The sequence below is a fragment of the Nicotiana sylvestris genome, chromosome 10 (assembly GCF_000393655.2).
Source record: "Nicotiana sylvestris chromosome 10, ASM39365v2, whole genome shotgun sequence".
NCBI lineage: Eukaryota > Viridiplantae > Streptophyta > Magnoliopsida > Solanales > Solanaceae > Nicotiana > Nicotiana sylvestris.
The window spans coordinates 22731681-22750235 of NC_091066.1; the positions used below are offsets into that span (position 1 = coordinate 22731681).

Sequence of the window (18555 nt, forward strand, 5' to 3'; positions counted from 1 at the left end):
CGAAGCAACTTCTCGAGCCTACGAAATCGGGCATACCTAATTTCGATCGTATACAAACCAGTTATCTGGAAGTTTAAGGCATGGTCTTGTTGAGTTCATAAATTGATGGGTTTTCAATGTCTTTGTATTATGATTTGATGATCTAACAAACTTATTGTTAAGAACCAGATAGGGAACCTGACTCACTTGGTACACATTTCAAATGAACGAAGTTCAGCCTGAACTCCAACTAATGTGAACTGTTGCAAACAAAGAGAAAAGAGGAACAAGACAAGGACCTAATCCCTTGGTGTTCTCTGATAGAAGTACAAGTTAACTATACAACTAGAAAACAACTGTAGAAAGTGACTGCCTGAAACTGTACATGCGACAGTGCAACAGACAGTGCGGCAGTCACTTCCCATTGGGAAGAGGCGTGAACCAACCAAGAATTAACATCATCGTTGTGATGTCTTTGGTAGTATAACAACATGGTGCAAGGCACAAGATATTTATTTGAGCATTTAGTGATATTCTCTCAAGCATTAAAGTGTTGATCCAGCATTGAAGTCACAAGTGTGTCAAGAATAAGAAGACAAATCCACTAAAGGATCAGTTTCACAATGAGTCTATGTGTTTCCGTATTTGAGTTGTAATCTTGTTATTTGTTCTTCATTGTAACTCCTATCTTGCTTTCTTAGAAGCTGTGTTTTAGGAAACCCAAAATAACAAACCTTTTGAGTTTGTGTTGTGACTAGAGTTAGCCATAAGTTAAAGTCTTTGTAACTAGTGAGTAACAAAGTGGCTTGTGGTAAGTGTATCACAAGTTAGTTGAGTTGAAGTGTTTGTAATAGAGTCATTACAAAGTGGATTATAATAGTATGATTACAAGTTAGTGAAGTTGAAAGCCTACAAGTGTAGGTCGTGATTTTTGTCCCATTGAATGGGATTTTTTCACGTAAAAATCCCGTGTCTCTTTTACTTACTGCTTCATTAGTATTCTCAGTGGAAACTCATAGAGGACCAGGTACTCTATAGTTTGGTGGACTCATATAAACTAACAGATTCGTTACAAATGAATGGGTTCCCCTTTATATAATATGGGAATCCGAAATAAGGTACACTTCTAATTATAGTAGGGAATTCTAAACCATAACAGTATTATCTCGAGTTTGGTCATACTCGGCCTCGGTATTCATCAAGCACTTCGATCTTTAAGTTTTGTACTCCACCATCGGGCTCGAGCCGAGTCTGTTTTGAACTTATTCTCGAAGCGGCTTCTCGAGCCTACGAAATCGGGCATACCTGATTTCAACAGTATACAAACCAGTTATCTGGAAGTTTAAGGCATGGTCTTGTTGAGTTCATTAATTGATGGGTTTTCAATGTCTTTGCCTTATATTTTGATGATCTAACAAACTTACTATTAAGAACCAGGAAGGGAACCTGACTCACTTGTTATACATTTCAAATGAACGAAGTTCAGCCTGAACTCTAGCTAATGTGAATTGCTGCAAACAAAGAGAAAAGAGGAACAAGACAAGGACCTGATCCCTTGGTGTTCTCTAACAGAAGTACAAGTCAACTATACAACTGGAAAGCAACTGCAGAAAGTGACTGCCTGCAACTGTACACGCGACAGTGCAGTAGTCACTTCCCATTGGGAAGAGGCGTGTACCAACCAAGAATCGACATCATCTTTGTGATGTCTTTGGTAGTATAACAACATGGTGCAAGGCACAAGATATTTATTTGAGCATTTAGTGATATTTTCTCAAGCATTAAAGTGTTGATCCAGCATTGAAGTCACAAGTGTGTCAAGAACAAGAAGACAACTCCACTAAAGGATCAGTTTCACAATGAGTCTATGTGTATCCGTAGTTGAGTTGTAATCTTGTTATTTATTCTTCATTGTAACTCCTATCTTGCTTTCTTAGAAGCTGTATTTTAGGAAACCCAAAATCACAAACCTTCCGAGTTTGTGTTGTAACTAGAGTTAGTCATAAGTTAAAGTCTTTGTAACTAGTGAGTGGAAAAGTGGCTTGTGGTAAGTGTATCACAAGTTAGTTGAGTTGAAGTCTTTGTAATAGAGTCATTACAAAGTGGCTTGTAATAGTGTGATTACAAGTTAGTGAAGTTGAAAGCCTACAAGTATAGGTCGTGGTTTTTGTCCCATTGAATGGGATTTTTCCACATAAAAATCCCGTGTCTCTTTTACTTACTGCTTCATTAGTATTCTCAGTGGAAACTCATAGAGGACCATGTACTCTATAGTTTGGTGGACTCATATAAACTAACAGATTCGTTACAAATGAATGGGTTCCCCTTTATATAATATGGGAATCCTAAATAAGGTACACTTCTAATTATAGTAAGGAATTCTAAACCATAACAGTATTATCTCGAGTTTGGTCATACTCGGCCTCGGTATTCATTGAGCGCTTCGATCTTAAAGTTTTGTACTCCGCCATCGGACTCGAGCCGGGTCCGTTTTGAACTTATTCTCGAAGCGACTTCTCGAGCCTACGAAATCGGGCATACCTGATTTCGACTGTATACAAACCAGTTATCTGGAAGTTTTAGGCATGATCTTGTTGAGTTCATAAATTGATGAGTTTTCAATGTCTTTGCCTTATATTTTGATGATCTAACAAACTTACTGTTAAGAACCAGATAGGGAACCTGACTCACTTGGTACACATTATAAATGAACGAAGTTTAGCCTGAACTCCAGCTAATGTGAACTGCTGCAAACAAAGAGAAAAGAGGAACAAGACAAGGACCTGATCCCTTGATATTCTCTGACAGAAGTACAAGTCAACTATACAACTGGAAAGCAACTGCAGAAAGTGACTGCCTGCAACTGTACACGCGACAATGCAGCAGACAGTGTAGCAGTCACTTCCCATTAGGAAGAAGCGTGTACCAACCTAGAATTGACATCATCCTTGTGATGTCTTTGGTAGTATAACGACATGGTGCAAGACACAAGATATTTATTTGAGCATTTAGTGATATTCTCTCAAGCATTAAAGTGTTGATCCAACATTGAAGTCATAAGTGTGTCAAGAACAAGAAGACAATTCCACTAAAGGATCAGTGTCACAATGAGTCTATGTGTATCCGTAGTTGAGTTGTAATCTTTTTATTTGTTCTTCATTGTAACTCCTATCTTGCTTTCTTAGAAGTTGTGTTTTAGGAAACCCAAAATCACAAACCTTTTGAGTTTGTGTTGTGACTAGAGTTATTCATAAGTTAAAGTCTTTGTAACTAGTGAGTGACAAAATGGCTTGTGATAAGTGTATCACAAGTTAATTGAGTTGAAGTCTTTGTAATAGAGTCATTACAAAGTGGCTTGTAACAGTGTGATTACAAGTTAGTGAAGTTGAAAGCCTACAAGTGTAGGTCGTGATTTTTGTCTCATTGAATGAGATTTTTCCACCTAAAAATTCCGTGTCTCTTTTACTTACTGCTTCATTAGTATTCTCAGTGGAAACTCATAGAGGACTGGGTACTCTATAGTTTGGTGGACTCATATAAACTAACAGATTCGTTACAAATGAATGGGTTCCCCTTTATATAATATGAGAATCCTAAGTAAGGTACACTTCTAATTATAGTAGGGAATCCTAAACCATAACGGTATTATATCGAGGTTGGTCATACTCGGCCTCGGTGTTCTTTGAACGCTTTGATCTTCAAGTTCTGTACTCCGCCATCGGGCTCGAGCCAGGTCCGTTTTGAACTTATTCTCGAAGCGACTTCTCGAGCCTACGTAATTGGGCATACCTCATTTCGATCATACACAAACCAGTTATCCGGAAGTTTAAGGCATGGTCTTGTTGAGTTCATAATAGTCATAATCCCTGTTTTGAGTACTAAAAAATAATCATGCCATGTAAAATTAGATAAGATTTGATAAAGTTACATCATAAGCATAATAAATAAATAATAAATATATACCATATATTTCTTAATTCTATTTTATAGTTAATTGCGAGTTTACGAGAACGAACGAAGATGAATTAATGCTCCAAAAGGGCAAAAAAACTTGAGTAATAATCATTTCTTATTTGTTTGAGACATCGATTACGTATTTGTATTAGCAGTAAAACATTTACACCTACTAAATAAAAATCATAATTTTCACCCATTATACGGAAAGAAAAAAAAAACACAACACGCACCTGGATAAACACCAAACATCCCCCTTGAACTCGTCGAACCGGAAGTTGGTCGGACGACGGTAGACGGTAAGAAGAAGACGGCAGTCTCGTCACCGCCGCCGCCAATATACTTTAATCAAAGAGGAAAAAAGGTTCTGTAAAAATGAATACACCTCCTCCGGTTCTGAAAAAGCCGAAGATTGAAACCGAAGAAGAAAAAGCCAATGGAATTGAAGAAGAGAACAGAAAGGAGCAAGAGGAAGCACTTGTAGCTCTCATTGAACACCGCACTAAAGAAGTCGAACATCTTCGCCAACGCCTCTCCTATTACACTTCTCAGGTATTTTTATTTATGCTCTTATATTGATTCTAAATGATTTTATTTGTTGTAAAAGCAGTTCATTGATCCGGCCGATCCTGAATTTTAACTCAGTGATTTCAATAGATGAAAATGCAATTGTTTCTACTTCGTGATAGACTGATAGTTAGTGGGAACTTATTATATATACGCATACTTCTCTATAACATGGTATTCGAGCTAGCTAATCCAACCGGTGACTTTACCCACTTAGATACCGTGTATGTTTTTAAGAAATTCACTAAAGAAGTACAAATAATTGATTACGGACCCAGTAAATCAAATGAATTTTGGTAGAATCCCGAACTTGAACTCATAGAGTTGAAATGTTGGATCCGCCTCAGTTTCCCACTGGTTGAAACACTACTGATTGATGTTAGACAGACGTGAAGAGAATTTATTGGAACTTCGGTTTTGAGATTGTCATTCCAGCCCTTCAACGTTTGGTACTCCCTTGGAAACACACACAGACGCATATACAGTTTGAAATTGATTAACTGTATAATATAGTTCAAATCAAGAGCAGTGGGATCAGTAGCACCAGCTGCAACACTGCTACATCTGGTTCTGCTGGTCAATGTAAAGCTTCAAGAGAGAGGGTGTAAAACTTGTACCTTTTACCTTTGTAAAAAAAGTTAAATACTTCCTATAGTGGCTGATTGAATTTTCATTAAATGTTTTGATTTGCAAATAAATGTGTGTTGATAAAACACCTGAATCGGAGGTAAAGTTGCCTTTTTTTGGTTCGGAATATTGTCGATGTTAATTAGCTGGGTTTTAAGACGATTGGTCCATTTAGGTCGCTTGATTCCTACTGATTTCTCGAATTCGAGTTTTTGGATTGTCCATCGGATTGCATTTGTGATCTGATATTAAGCATCCGTGCTTACCATAATTTTTAATTTTTTGGAGAGCGCAACATGACAATTTCGATCAGGTGGTAATTGGGGTAAAAAGCTAGTTGCTTTCTTTGCGTTTCTGTTTGTGACTTTTCTTTTGGGGATAATATGACATGCTAATACACTCATTAGTTGGATGTTTAGTCTTTCCTTGGTAACTAGTGGTTCAGTAAAATAGGTCCAATTGTGAGATACTATTTTTTGCAAACTCTGGAAACTTTCCCAACATTTTACCTTAGTTCCCCGTTATAAGGATTTTTGAGGATGAAGAATCGAGGTAATGTTTAGTGGTAATGAGATGTAACAGTCGCTACAACGCCTGAACAGATGAAATGTAGCACAGTTCATGTCGGTAAAATTATGTGAACCAATGCACCTTTAAGGCAAATGATGGCATTTGAGGACGTCAATTGGAAAATGAGCTGGCTGTAATGGTGGTGGCATGCCCAGCAGTCTTGTTGACAAAGATACATGAATGTGAATTTTGGGGTCTTTGTTTTTCTCTCCCCTTTTTTGGCAGTTGCAAGTTTCCTTCTTCTTTGAGAAGGATCCATGATACCACTTTCATACTGCTACCTTATACACATTGACGTACGTATTTAAACATGGAATTTAATGAATAAAGTGTAAAAAGCTTTTATTTATCTAGTGCATGCGAGAGACACATCTAGAAGCTAAAGTTACTGGACTTCGGAATTGCTTTTAGAGAGATTTATACTTGCATACTTTGTTGTAATTACCTCTCAACTTATGCTGGCCTGCATTTAATTCACTGAAGGATGTGCGTTGAATGTTGACTGCAACCTAGGGAATGACTTACCTTTTATTCTCGAAGTCATTCTCTTAATTTTCGGAGCATTAATGACATCCCCCATCTTTACCTTCTTTTAGCTTTTACTGTTTGTCGAAGCGCAAAGAGAAAGTTTAAAGCTCGTACCTTTTACTTTTTCTTGATGCTAAATACTTCCATAGCAGCCTATTGGATCTTCATTATGGCTTATTTGCAAATAAATTCTGTGTCAAATCCTGTATGTTGGAAGTTCAGAGAGTTACCATTTCTTTTCTTGGTCGCTGATAGGAATGTCATTGGCTGGACTGTTGGAAGACTTGGACCATTTGGCTTGATTGTATTCCCACTAATTTCTCAAATCTGTTTGCATTGCATTTGTAATCTGATTTTAGGAATCCTTGCTTACCATAGTTTTCAAGTGGACAAGTTAACCTTGTGAGAACATGGAAATTCTGATAAGGTAGAATGCGTATCCTCAGCAAGGACTGTAATTAGGGTACAATATAACTGCTGTGTTTGTTTGTTTTCTTTCTTTTTCGGGGTAATACGAACTGTTGATGTAGTTGTTAGCTGGATGTTTCAATGGGAAGCATTTATACGGCATGTTAATACACTCGTTAGTTGGATGTTTTGTCTTCCCATTGATAAAAAGTATTCTGGTAAAGATAGGTGCAATTGCTAGATGCTACATTTAGAAAACCTTAAAACTGTCCATTCTCTTCCTTTAGTTCCCAAGTTCAAGTAGATATTAGGAGAGAATTGAGGCAACAGTTAGTGGCTGTCAGATATAGTAGTTTCCTCAACTTTGTTAAAAATGTCAATATTAGGAAATAGTAAGTATGCAATAATCTGTACCTTGTTAGTATGGGAAAGGTTTGAGATCCCTGTAGGCTGTAATTGTGTAATTAGCTATAGGAATTACTTTTTTTCCTTTTCTTTTTGAATTTCTTGTAAAACTATTTAAATCTCAGCATGTTTGAGGGGATAATTACAATTCATTCCCAAATCTCTTCTTTCTTCTGTCTTTACAAACTTCTTCACCCCACCCCCACCCCCACCCTCACCCCCACCCCGAAAGAAAAGGCAGTTTCCTCAACTTTAAGTTGATGTCAGTTGTAAACATGTGACATTGCACCTTTGAGGCAAATGGTGTCATTTTGAGGACTTCTATTGGAATATGAGCTGGTTGTTTTGAATACTATAGTCAGTTATGTCATTATGTGTGCAATAATAGCGGTGGCATATCTAACAACTGCGTTGACTCTTTATACACGAATGTCACATTCTGGGGTCTTTGTTCTTTCACTCCTGTTTTTGGCAGTTTCATGCTTCCTTCTGGCTGAGAAGGAGGCGGGATACCTTTTTCCTACTGTTTGCTTACATGCATTGACACACATATCTAAGCATAGATTGGATGAGTGAAAAGCTTTCAGTTATCTTTTGCCTGTAGCAAGAGAGATCCATCTAGGAGCTAAAGTTATTATAGTGCAACAGAGTTGCTTGTATGTTAGCAGTTCTTTTTCCTATTTAATTTGATGCAGTTCACTGAAGCACCAAATTCAGCATGATGCATCAAATGTTAGCTGCAACTTGGAGGAAGATTTACATTTCTATATTTACAGGAATACATTTTTTGTGTCTTTAAAGAGTTGTTCTTGTACTTTTTGGGAGTAAAATTGACATCCTAATTTTCTCCTCCATTGGATGAATTGTGTAGTTCGATCAAGCAGAGAAGAGGCTAGAGGAGACACAGCTGAAATTAGCTCGTCTTCGGGGACGAGAGAACATAGCAACATCCACAAGCTCCCGTGGGAATGGGACGAATCCAGTGACAGCCAAAAGAAGATCCCCAAGTCCCATTCAGATAAATGAGGGCTCTTCTCATAGCTTGTCTGAAACTAAACCACGCCAGGACAGCAATACACCGTTTAGGAAGTCTCCAGCGCCAGATCGGAAAATGGCAAGTCCTTTCCAGAAAAATGAATATACTTCCCGCAGTGTGGCCCAGGTGAAACCACCACTTGTCATTCCCGATGTGAAACCAAGAGTATCTCAACCTTTGAAGATGATAGAATCTGGTCCTAAAATCTCAAGTGGTTCTGATTCTCAGGCTGGTGGATCAGGGTTTGCTCATGGTACTAGTATGGCAAGGTTAAAAGAAGATAAGAGTCAGAGAACCCCTGAGAAGGAAGCTTCTGAAATTCAGTCTAAAGGAACAAAAAGGAAGTTTGGTAATACTGTAGTTATGTCATGACTTTTGTTAGTTTTATTTGATCACTGCTATTGCATGAAAGCCTTTTGGTATGGAAGTTCGAAAATATTTATCATGTTTGCTTTCTAATACAGAGCAGAAAGAGCATAAAGAGCTGATACCATTGATAGGTAGCTGCTCTTCAGCAAGCATGATACGCTGCCAGACATCCTGTGTCATATCTAGTCAACACAAGAGAAAGCTGAGAACAATTATCTTAAATCCTAAGAATGATGAACTTTTTGCAAGCAGGTATAATAGTGCTTAAGAGTCTGTGTGAAGGTCAGGCACTCATGCTAAATGACAATTTTGATTATTGATGCATTTCATTTCTTGCTTCTAGAGTTGTCACTGATTTTGAAACTCTTGCTGCTGATAGTATCTATTAATGTGTGAACACGCTGGCTGATGTTTTTTCCTTGACGTAATGTCCACTGCACTTCGTTTCTCCTGAGCTAATGCCCAGTGTAGTCGCCTATTTTGTTCTTTCCAAAACATTTTGAGCATCTGGCATAGAATGTAACAAATGGGTTTTGCATATAGCTTAATTTGAACCTGAATGCTAATTTATGTCACCCTTGAATATGCAGTGCGTTGGATGGGATTATCAACCTATGGCAGATACATGGCAGAGGGTATGTTAAAACTTCAAAAAGTCAACTTCCTTAGCCGTATCAGTATCGCTTTCATTTGTGAGACTGTATTCTGAAGGCAAAATCTTATTTCAGGCAGCAATAACGTTTAAGTGCTGATTTTATGTTTGTGTTCTGATAATTTGAGTTACCTATTTCTTTTTTTTTTTTTTGGATAATCAGGTCAACTGCTAATCGTCTTAGTTCCACTGATTGCCTCTCATCCAAGCATAGGAGATGGCCAGAAGATGTAGCCTGGCATCCAGAAGGCAATAGTCTTTTTTCGGTTTATAGTGCTGATGGTGGGGATTCTCAAATTTCAATCCTGAATCTTAAAGGAAAAGAGGTACAGGTTTAAGTCTGAGATAAACTCCGGCGAAATTGTATGGCAAAGCTCATAGGACAGTAAAACCTATTTGAATGAAACAGCATGTGTACAGATCTGTGGCACGTGCTACGTCCTTTGCATTGAGTTGCATTATGATTTCATTATAGCCAGAACAGTATATTAATCCACTTTCGCTTCCTGATCTTTCTGATGGAGGGCCGTAGGGAAGGATGAGGAAGGCCTTTGATTTCTTGAGTAATGGTCCTTAAACTGATAAATTAAAGTAGGGATAATACATAAGTACCTCATTCAACTTATCCCCTTTTTTCAACTGCACACTTTAACTTTGTGGGGGTCCTATTACCCCCTTAAACTAATCTAAAGTGGTACTAATATCGCCTTGAAAGACCAACACCAGATCTAAAGTCAGGCAGTGCATTTCACGCACCATGCCTATTTCTCCACATCATTTTTATTTCATTTCTTTATACTAAAACATGTATCTTTTGGCTTCTTTTTTTCACTTTATTTAAATTCTGCCATTGTCACTTTAATAAAGATGGAAAAAGAATCGGGTACTGAGGGAGATTGAATGGGATACCGTCCATGACCGATACTCATGTAGATAGGAAGCTCCAACGCTCAACCTTAAATCGCACAAATTAATTGTTGATTAATTTCTGATTAGCGATTTGAGGAAAAGCACATCCTAAAACCAGGTTGTGCTTATCATCAAAACCCATCTATGTGTGAATAGAAATCTATCAATGAGAAACTGCAGAAGAAAAAAGAAATTAAAGAAGTAACTTTTCTTGTGAGAAATGGTGGAAAAGATGAAAGGGGTGGTGGGATATATATCATTTGGACTAGCTAATTAGGCATAGCTTGGGTATGATAAAATGTATAAAGTGAAAGTTTTGGAAGAAAAACAGAGGAATATGGTCTGGTTGGTTGACTGTGGTGTATCTATAGTTTTATACAGAAGATTAAACAGCAGAAAAGTATGTGTCAGAGATATTATCTTGTGAAATTGTCAAATGAAGCTTTAAGGGAACGAATTTCAATGGCCGAACGACTTTGCACCAAGTGAATTTCGGTCGCCGGATATATTTTCTGATGATAGCATTAACGGTTTAGTGAAGAAGATAAAAAAAAAAGCAAAAAGAAAAAATACGCTGATTGGACTTTAAATTCTCCTTTTCACGCGCCCTGCTAGATGTGTAACCACTTACCATGCCACATATGCACAAAAGATGATATTAATACCACTTCAAACTAGTTTAGGGGGGTAATGGGACGTCAGTAAAGTTCAAGTGTGCACTTGAGAAAACGGGACAAGTTGGAGGGGGTGTGTATGTATTATCCCATTAAAGTACTTATATTATTGTTTTTTGAGCTGTAAAGAGGATTAAAGTACTTGTATTGTTACTTGTTCTCTTATTATGTTCTTGTCCATAATATTCTGTACACATGAAGTACCTTTATGACGATTAATTTGTAAATTTATATGGACCTAATGATCCTATGAGGTCAGAATCTTTTTTCTTTTTTCATTTTCTTCAGTTAATTGCCATATTAGAGGCTTCAGATAACCCTCATACTCATAGGTTCCTCTTGACCAAACTAAACTAGGTCTATTAACTATTATTGCATTATTTTCCTGTCTTCTCCACTGAAAATTTAAAATAAATCTTTTTCCAGCTTCTGAAGTTGTTTGAGGCTTAAGTATGTAGTATTTCAAAGCACACCAGGCATCTTATCGCATCAAATATTACTTTGATCTTATTCCTGTTATGTTCTCATGTGCTTTGTATCAACAGAAAACGCGTGTAAGTTTCCTGGAGGAGAAGCCTCATGTTAAAGGGATAATCAACAACATAATGTTCATGCCGTGGGAAGATGTATATTTTGTTACTGGTGGTAGTGATCATGCAGCTGTCCTGTGGAGCAATGTAGATGGAGAAAATTTGTGGAAGCCTAAAGCATTGCATAGAAGTTTGCATTCTTCTGCTGTGATGGGTGTTGCCGGTTTGCAGCATAAGAAAGTAGTGATGTCTGTTGGAGCGGACAAGCGGATCATTGGATTTGATTTGCTAGCTCAAAGAGCAGAATACAAGCATCAAATTGAAAATAAATGCATGAGTGTCCTACCTAATCCGTGTGATTTCAATCTCTTTATGGTTCAGACAGGGTAAAGTTCACAATGCAGTCTTTCTATGATCTTTAGGTGCATTTTTACATACTATTGATTCCTAGCTATGTTCCCAGTCCATTCTCCTGCAAGTCCCTCTTTCTTATAGTGTTGTTACTTTTATTTGGAATACTGTGCACTCTTCATAAATATTTATTCTCGCGAGGAATGCATTATCAGAAGATTTCCCCAAAATCTCTCATAAACTCTATTGAGTTATTCCTTAAGTACTTAAAAAAGATATTTCACTTATGAACAGCAATGATTTGGTTATAATTTATAGGGGTATCTAATACTGTATTTGGTTGTGTTTCTTGCCGACCCCAATTTGCTTGGGATCGAGGTGTAATAGTAGTAGTAGTTGTACTGGTTTTGGGTCATTGCATAAATGTGTAATTCGAGATCCTCACTGCAGTGTGCCCTAAATTGTTGAAGGAACATAAGTTCCAATGCCAAAGAGTTTCTGAATTATAGGGGAAAGTTTTCCATCCAATGCTAATGCTGAGACTTGAAATAGATATAAGAACCAGGGGTTCTCTTTTTGCTGCTAAGCTGATCTAGTAAGCATAGAAATATTACATGCTTCTGGCTTTGATCTTGTCATGTGAATGAGCATGCTCATATTTGAACGTTTGAAGTTTTCCACTGCTTGAACCAAACTAAATAGCTCCGTTTTATTCTTTTTCTGTTTATTTTTGACAGCTCCCCGTTTTGTAATGAATATTGAGAACCAATCCAGAAAAAGCTCATCATATAGTAGCCTTGACAGTTATATGTCTTCAACCTCTGGGGTTGAAGGGATCATGATCAGTTGGTAAAATGAGGGAGGTGATAATAATCTATGTGGATGGTTCTATCATCTTAGTGGCTGAGTTGCAACCTTTTAGTTGAAGCAGAATCAAAAGTCTAATTAAACCATCATTTGAATGGAGTCTATGCAAAGCGAGGAAATAATGGGATGCTATGAACTAAATCAAGAGCCAGATTCTTCTGGATTTAATGAAAGTGGTGCGAGGAGAATCTGGTGTAATTAATATGGAGGAGAAGGAAGATAAAGTGGCTTCATGTTGGATGCTTCAATCGTGGTAGACAAGCCTTTAATCTTAGACTTTATAGTAAAAAAGCATTTATTGAATACTGCGAATTTTGGTACCTAATATGGATCCATTATTTTTAGTCAAGAGAATTAGGACAAATTGATCAAAACCATGATCATCCCAGATTGCTTTAAGAATGCTAGGAAGACACTCCTCCAAAAAGCAGGGAGAGACGGGCCTTCTAGGGACAAAACATAGTGTTCCTTAGTACAGGTTCTCAAGGTTCATTCCTGCATTGTGATGATTTCTCTTTTTGTCCTCTTTCTTTTTTCTCAAAATGCAAGCACCATTCCTTTTTAATCTTGAATTCTTGGTTAGCTCTGTTTATGAAATTAGTCCATTATCTTGTAATAGTTAGAATCTTAGCACAAATATGTCTTTTGAGGCAATTACTTGCATAATCGCAAATTGCTTATCTAATTCTATGACTGCATGCTTCTAATGCAGGACTATAGAGAGGCAGCTTCGCTTATTTGATTTTAGATTGAGGCAGACAGAGGTTCAAGCCTTTGGGTGGAAGCAAGAAAGTAGTGACTCGCAGTCAGCTCTTATAAACCAGGCTTGGTCGCCTGATGGCTCGTACATAACATCAGGGTCGGTTGATCCAGTCATCCACATTTTTGACATAAGGTACAATTCACACAAACCTTCTCAGTCCATTAAAGCTCATCAAAAGCGAGTCTTCAAAGCTGTTTGGCATCATGCAATCCCACTCCTCATTTCTATATCTTCTGATTTGAACATTGGATTGCACAAAATCATTTGAAGTGCTGAGAGAAGCTGTACTGTTCCCAATCATTTCTCCCCTCATTGTTCCCATATGTTTGGGAAATTTTGTCGCTGAGAAGCTAACGTCTCAATGCCTTGGACCAAAAGAAACTCATAGGCATGATCTATGATATGGAAAGATGGTTAAGAGAGGAGATTGGGAGGGAAATGATGAGGAGTATCAGCGTTTGCCCTTGGCCTAATTCTGCGATCAGGCAGCTGAAACAGTTTTTGACTTTGATTGGATCTAGAAGCGCTACTGATGCTTGCACAATTTCACTCGTTCCAACCTCTCGCGTAGCACATAGGCTTGTCTTTAATAGAGTCCCAAAGTTTTGAACTTCATAAAGTGTCTTTAGTGCTACATTTCCCTTGTCAAAGTCGATGTTCAGTGTGATGTTTTAGCAAAAGGAATAGAGTGAATACAGTGGCTTTCATGTAGCTACCACTCTATCCTTGGTCTAGACATCACTTTGTACTAATATATCTTAAGACTCCTATTTTAAGGATGCATTTTCGCATGCATAAACTGTTCATTCCCCAGTTGTTCTGAATTTGAGGGGGCTTTTGATAGTCAAGTTTTTATGCTTTCAGGGATTGACGGAAGTTGCACCCTAATTTTTCTTCCATAACAAAGTTGCTTTTCATTTGCAAAGTTTGGAAAGAATTTTCTTTATTGCACTTTAGGATTTGCAAAAATTAGACTTCCAAAGTGGAATTGAAAATTGTCAAATGAAAAGTGGAGTTAATTCCCCTGTAAGAGATGAGTATCAGCTTGATACTGTTTTTAATAAAATCTTTACCTTATCAAATAAAAAAAATTCCCCCTGTAAGAGATGATTGACTTGAAAAGACTGTAAATTTAGTACCTTATGAAGGTGGTGCGTAAAACTGAAACATGTTTATCCAAGTCACTTATAAGGTAATTTTAGGTAATTTCTATGATAAGTACCAGTAAAACTTAGAGCCCGTTTGTAGCTGATAAGCATTAGGTGCTGAAAAACATTTTTAAGTGCTGAAGCTGATTTAAAAAATAAGCAGTTATGTGTTTGGATAAAAGTGCTAAAATTAATAATAAGTAGATGAAGAATTGGGTATACGAAGAGTTTTGTTTTAAAAAGAAGTATTTTAGGGATATAATAGTAAATATTTTGGTCAAATCTAAAGTGCTTATAAGCTGAAATTTGATAGAGGGTGTTTGGCTAAGCTTATAAGCTGGTCAAACTGGCTTATAATCACTTGTTGGCTTATCTACGCGTTTGGTAAAATTAAAAGTGCTTATAAGCCAAAAATAAGCTAAAAGTCATAAGTTGGTCTCCCCCAACTTATCAGATTTCAGCTTATAAGCACTTTAGGTTTGACCAAAATATTTACTATTCTATCCATAAAATACTTCTTTTTAAAACAAAATTCTTCGTATACCCAGTTCTTCAGCTACTTATTATTAATTTCAGCACTTTTATCCAAACACGTAACTGCTTATTTTGTAAATCAGCTTCATCACTTAAAAGTGTTTTTCAGCACCTATTACTTATCAGCTACTCTAAATCAGCTAAGTCAAACAGGCTCAAGTTAGGAGAGACTAACTTATGGCTTTTGGCTTATAAACACTTAACTTATAAGCACTTTTAATTTTACCAAACGCGTAGATAAGCCAAAAAGTGCTTATAAGCCAGTTTGACCAGCTTATAAGCTTTAGCCAAAACACCCTCTTAATTTGGTATAAATGATCAAGTAAATTACTATCGCATGTTATTACAGATAATGTAATAATACTTACACGATCAGTGTACATAACTTAAATCCATTGAAGAAACACATGAATCAAAACTTAAATCCATCGAAGAAACCCATGAATCAAGCAGTCGCTTCTGTGAAGAGTTTAAGGCATATATAAACTCTTTTTCTAAAAAGACTTAATCAACAGCAGATTAAAGACAGGGTACTGTATTGACCCAAAAAATGAAAGTAATGTACCAAGTTTTTATGCAATGAACTTGGTATTACCTGGATAGTTTTGAAATTAAAATTGTTTTTATATTCAAATGTACATCATTAGTTTAAAGATTATTTTCCATGTGTGAGTTGGGCATATGGTACTTCCAGTGGGAAAAAAGATACGTAAGGTATAATTGTTATGTCTGTAACATAAGTTGGAAGAGATTATTTTGGCCAAAAAATAAAATGGATGTAATAATATTTTCTTTATTACGTACTTCTATTTGAAATTAAGAGAAAATTTAGAAAAGTAGACGTTAGGTCCTCTTCCATTACTCGAAAAAAAAAAAAACTCGAAATCTATACAAAGGGAGGATCTGATGACTATTTTCGCTTTTCTCTTATTTTTCTCGTTAGCTTGTTTGAAAGGGAGACTTGGAGCAATAATAGAATTGTTTTTATGTGACATATAGGTCACAGTTTCGAGCCGTGAAATCAATCACTGATTTTTGCATCAGAGTAGGCTGCCTAGAGCACACCTTCTTGGAGTGGTGCTCTTCCACGGATCCTGTGTGAACACTGGATACTTTGTGCACCGGGATGCTTCGATGGGGTGCCCTTTACTCATTAGCTTGTTTATTTACTCGGTTGATATAATAACAGTACGTTCTTATTCAAAATCAATTTTCTTGAATCATAAAACTGCAATTCCAGCTGTCTTATAAACCATAAAGAAGAAAGTATATACTTCTGTTATATCTTTCCAATTTCAAGATAGATATCAAGTTCAATATTTATAAATAATCACATCTACTTTATTTATTCAATGAAATGATGATTAAGAAGTTGAATATATGCTAATCATTTATATTAAGTTATCATTTACCTCGAACCAGTGAATACGTCTTCACAAATCGATATAATGGTTTATAATTAACAAGTTTATTTTCTTTAAGAATATTCCCATTTTTTCTGTTCTTCCTCATTATAAAACTACAGTAAAATAAAACTTCAAGATGTAGGTTATTCATGTGGACAAATGGATCGCATACTATATATTTAGAATTTTAGAATCGGCAAAATACCTTAAAATCTCCCTAAACTTGACACGAATTATTAGTTACAGCCTTAAACTATTCGTGGTCTTGGTTACCCCTCAACTTGGCCTTTTGAGAGCCATTACTCCCTGGACGCTGATGTGGCAAAGAGTGTGGGTGCACTCGCCTGCCACGTGGATTTTTCTGTATATGTATTTCATTTTTTTGAAAAATAAAATATATTTTTACCTTTTTAAGTATGTTACTTTTTTAGATAATTTTTCCGAATACAATTTATAATAAAACTTGGATAGGACTACATTATTTAGGCTAAATTTTTTTATTTGGCTAAAATAAATAAGGTTTTAGTTAATATTTTTTTTGAATTTGACTTATAAATAAAGATTTATACAATTGAAATAAATAGTCAAGGCTCTAAAAAGTTATAAAAAAATATATAGTTTGAAATTAATTATTTTGGCTATAATTGTTTATATAGCTCTAAATTATGGTGCTCAATTTTTTTTTTTTACATATTTTACCTCAAAAATAAAAATACACAGTTAAAATAAATAGTCATTGCATCAAAAGAAGAAATAAAAAGAGTGTATAATGCAAGTGATTCGTTTTATTTCTTGCAATTGTACACTCTTTAGAGCACCATAATTTAGAGCTATATAAAAAATTATAGCCAAAATAATTAATTTTAAACTATGTATTATTAACCTTTTAGATGCCTTGACTATTTATTTCAATTGTATAAATCTTTATTTTCAGGTTAAATTCAAAATAAGATAAACAAAAACTTTATTATTTTTTGCCAAATAAAATTTTTAGCCTAAATAATGTAGTTCTATCCAAGTTTTATTATAAATTGTATTCGAAAAAATTATCTACAAAAGTAACATACTTAAAAAGTTAAATATATTTTATTTTTAAAAAAAATGCCACATATACAGAAAAATCCACGTCGCAGGAGAGTGCACCCACAATCTTTGCCACATCAGCGTCCGAGGGAGGGGGATAATGGCTCTCAAAAGGCCAAGTTGAGGGAGGTAATTAAGATCACGAATAGTTTAAGATTGTAACTAGTAATTTGTGTCAAGTTTAGGGGGTTTTAAGGTATTTTGCCTTTTAGAATCTACAGAAATTAGCACGGGTGACCCCAAAAGAGGATGGTCTTGACAAAATATCTCCATTTTTATGGTCTTAGCAAAATATCTCTCTTTTTTTACTTAGAACATTGTTTACCCTAAAATTCGAGTAACAATTAAACTTATAATGTGGTTTTAAGGATACGTGATTTAACTTAATACCAATTGATTAATTTAGAGATAAGTGATGGAATTGACAAGAATATAAAACAACTGATGTTTGGACAGTGTCCTCGAGCTGATGAACCCTCGAGAGTAATAAAGTAAGAACAGTTAAAGAACAATAAATTGATGAACAATGGAAAAATATTGTATTACTTTTATCTGTATGAATGTAAGGTGTTTACAAATGACATGGGGACCCCTCTTCACATACTAGAGGAATCCTAATTGTGGTACAATTCTAATTACAGAAGTAAATCTGTGGGTCATCACTTGTTTTAGAAGTAAATTCTGTGATTCGAGGCCTTAAAAACCTCTTTTTGCCTCACCTCGATTTGTGTGCACAGTCGGGGCACGATCTTGAAAGCCATTATGTGAAAATCTGTGAAAAATAATAAAATTTGCTTTTAAAATGAATTTAAGTTGATTTCGATCAATATTTTGGGTAAACGGACCCGTGATTTGACGGTCCCGGAGGATCCGTAGGAAAATTTGGGACTTGGACGTATGCCTGGAATCAAATTCCGAGGTTCCAAGCCTCAGAAGTGAATTTTTAAAGAAAATTATTTTCTGGAATATATATGAGTTTTTGAAAATTAAAAATGTTTGGAATTTGATGGTATCGAGACCGTATTTTGGTTCCGGAGCCCAATACAGGTCTTATATGTGATTTAAGTTGAGCCTGTAAAATTTGATAAGAAACGGAGGTCATATGACGTGATTCGGAACCTTAGTGGTAAAATTTGAAACTTTGAAAGTTCTTGAGATTTTCTTTGATTTTGATGCGAAATTCATAGTTATTGAT

At 35.9% G+C, this 18555-nt stretch overlaps 1 protein-coding gene across 2 annotated transcripts; it reads left to right on the forward strand.

Annotated features, from left to right (window-relative positions):
* Positions 1-4123: 4123 nt before the first annotated feature.
* On the forward strand, positions 4124-14077 carry LOC104249448 (uncharacterized). Of its 2 annotated transcripts, XM_009805883.2 has the most exons (8): positions 4124-4485; positions 7910-8200; positions 8303-8423; positions 8539-8695; positions 9034-9078; positions 9259-9421; positions 11224-11594; positions 13139-14077. In XM_009805883.2, exons 1-8 carry the CDS (start codon positions 4309-4311, stop codon positions 13455-13457), a joined length of 1644 nt encoding a protein of 547 aa, XP_009804185.1. In that variant the 5' UTR covers positions 4124-4308; the 3' UTR covers positions 13458-14077. The 2 variants fall into 2 exon arrangements, with proteins under 2 accessions (XP_009804185.1, XP_009804176.1); XM_009805874.2 differs by having other exon boundaries at positions 7910-8423.
* The last annotated feature ends 4478 nt before the right edge of the window (positions 14078-18555 follow it).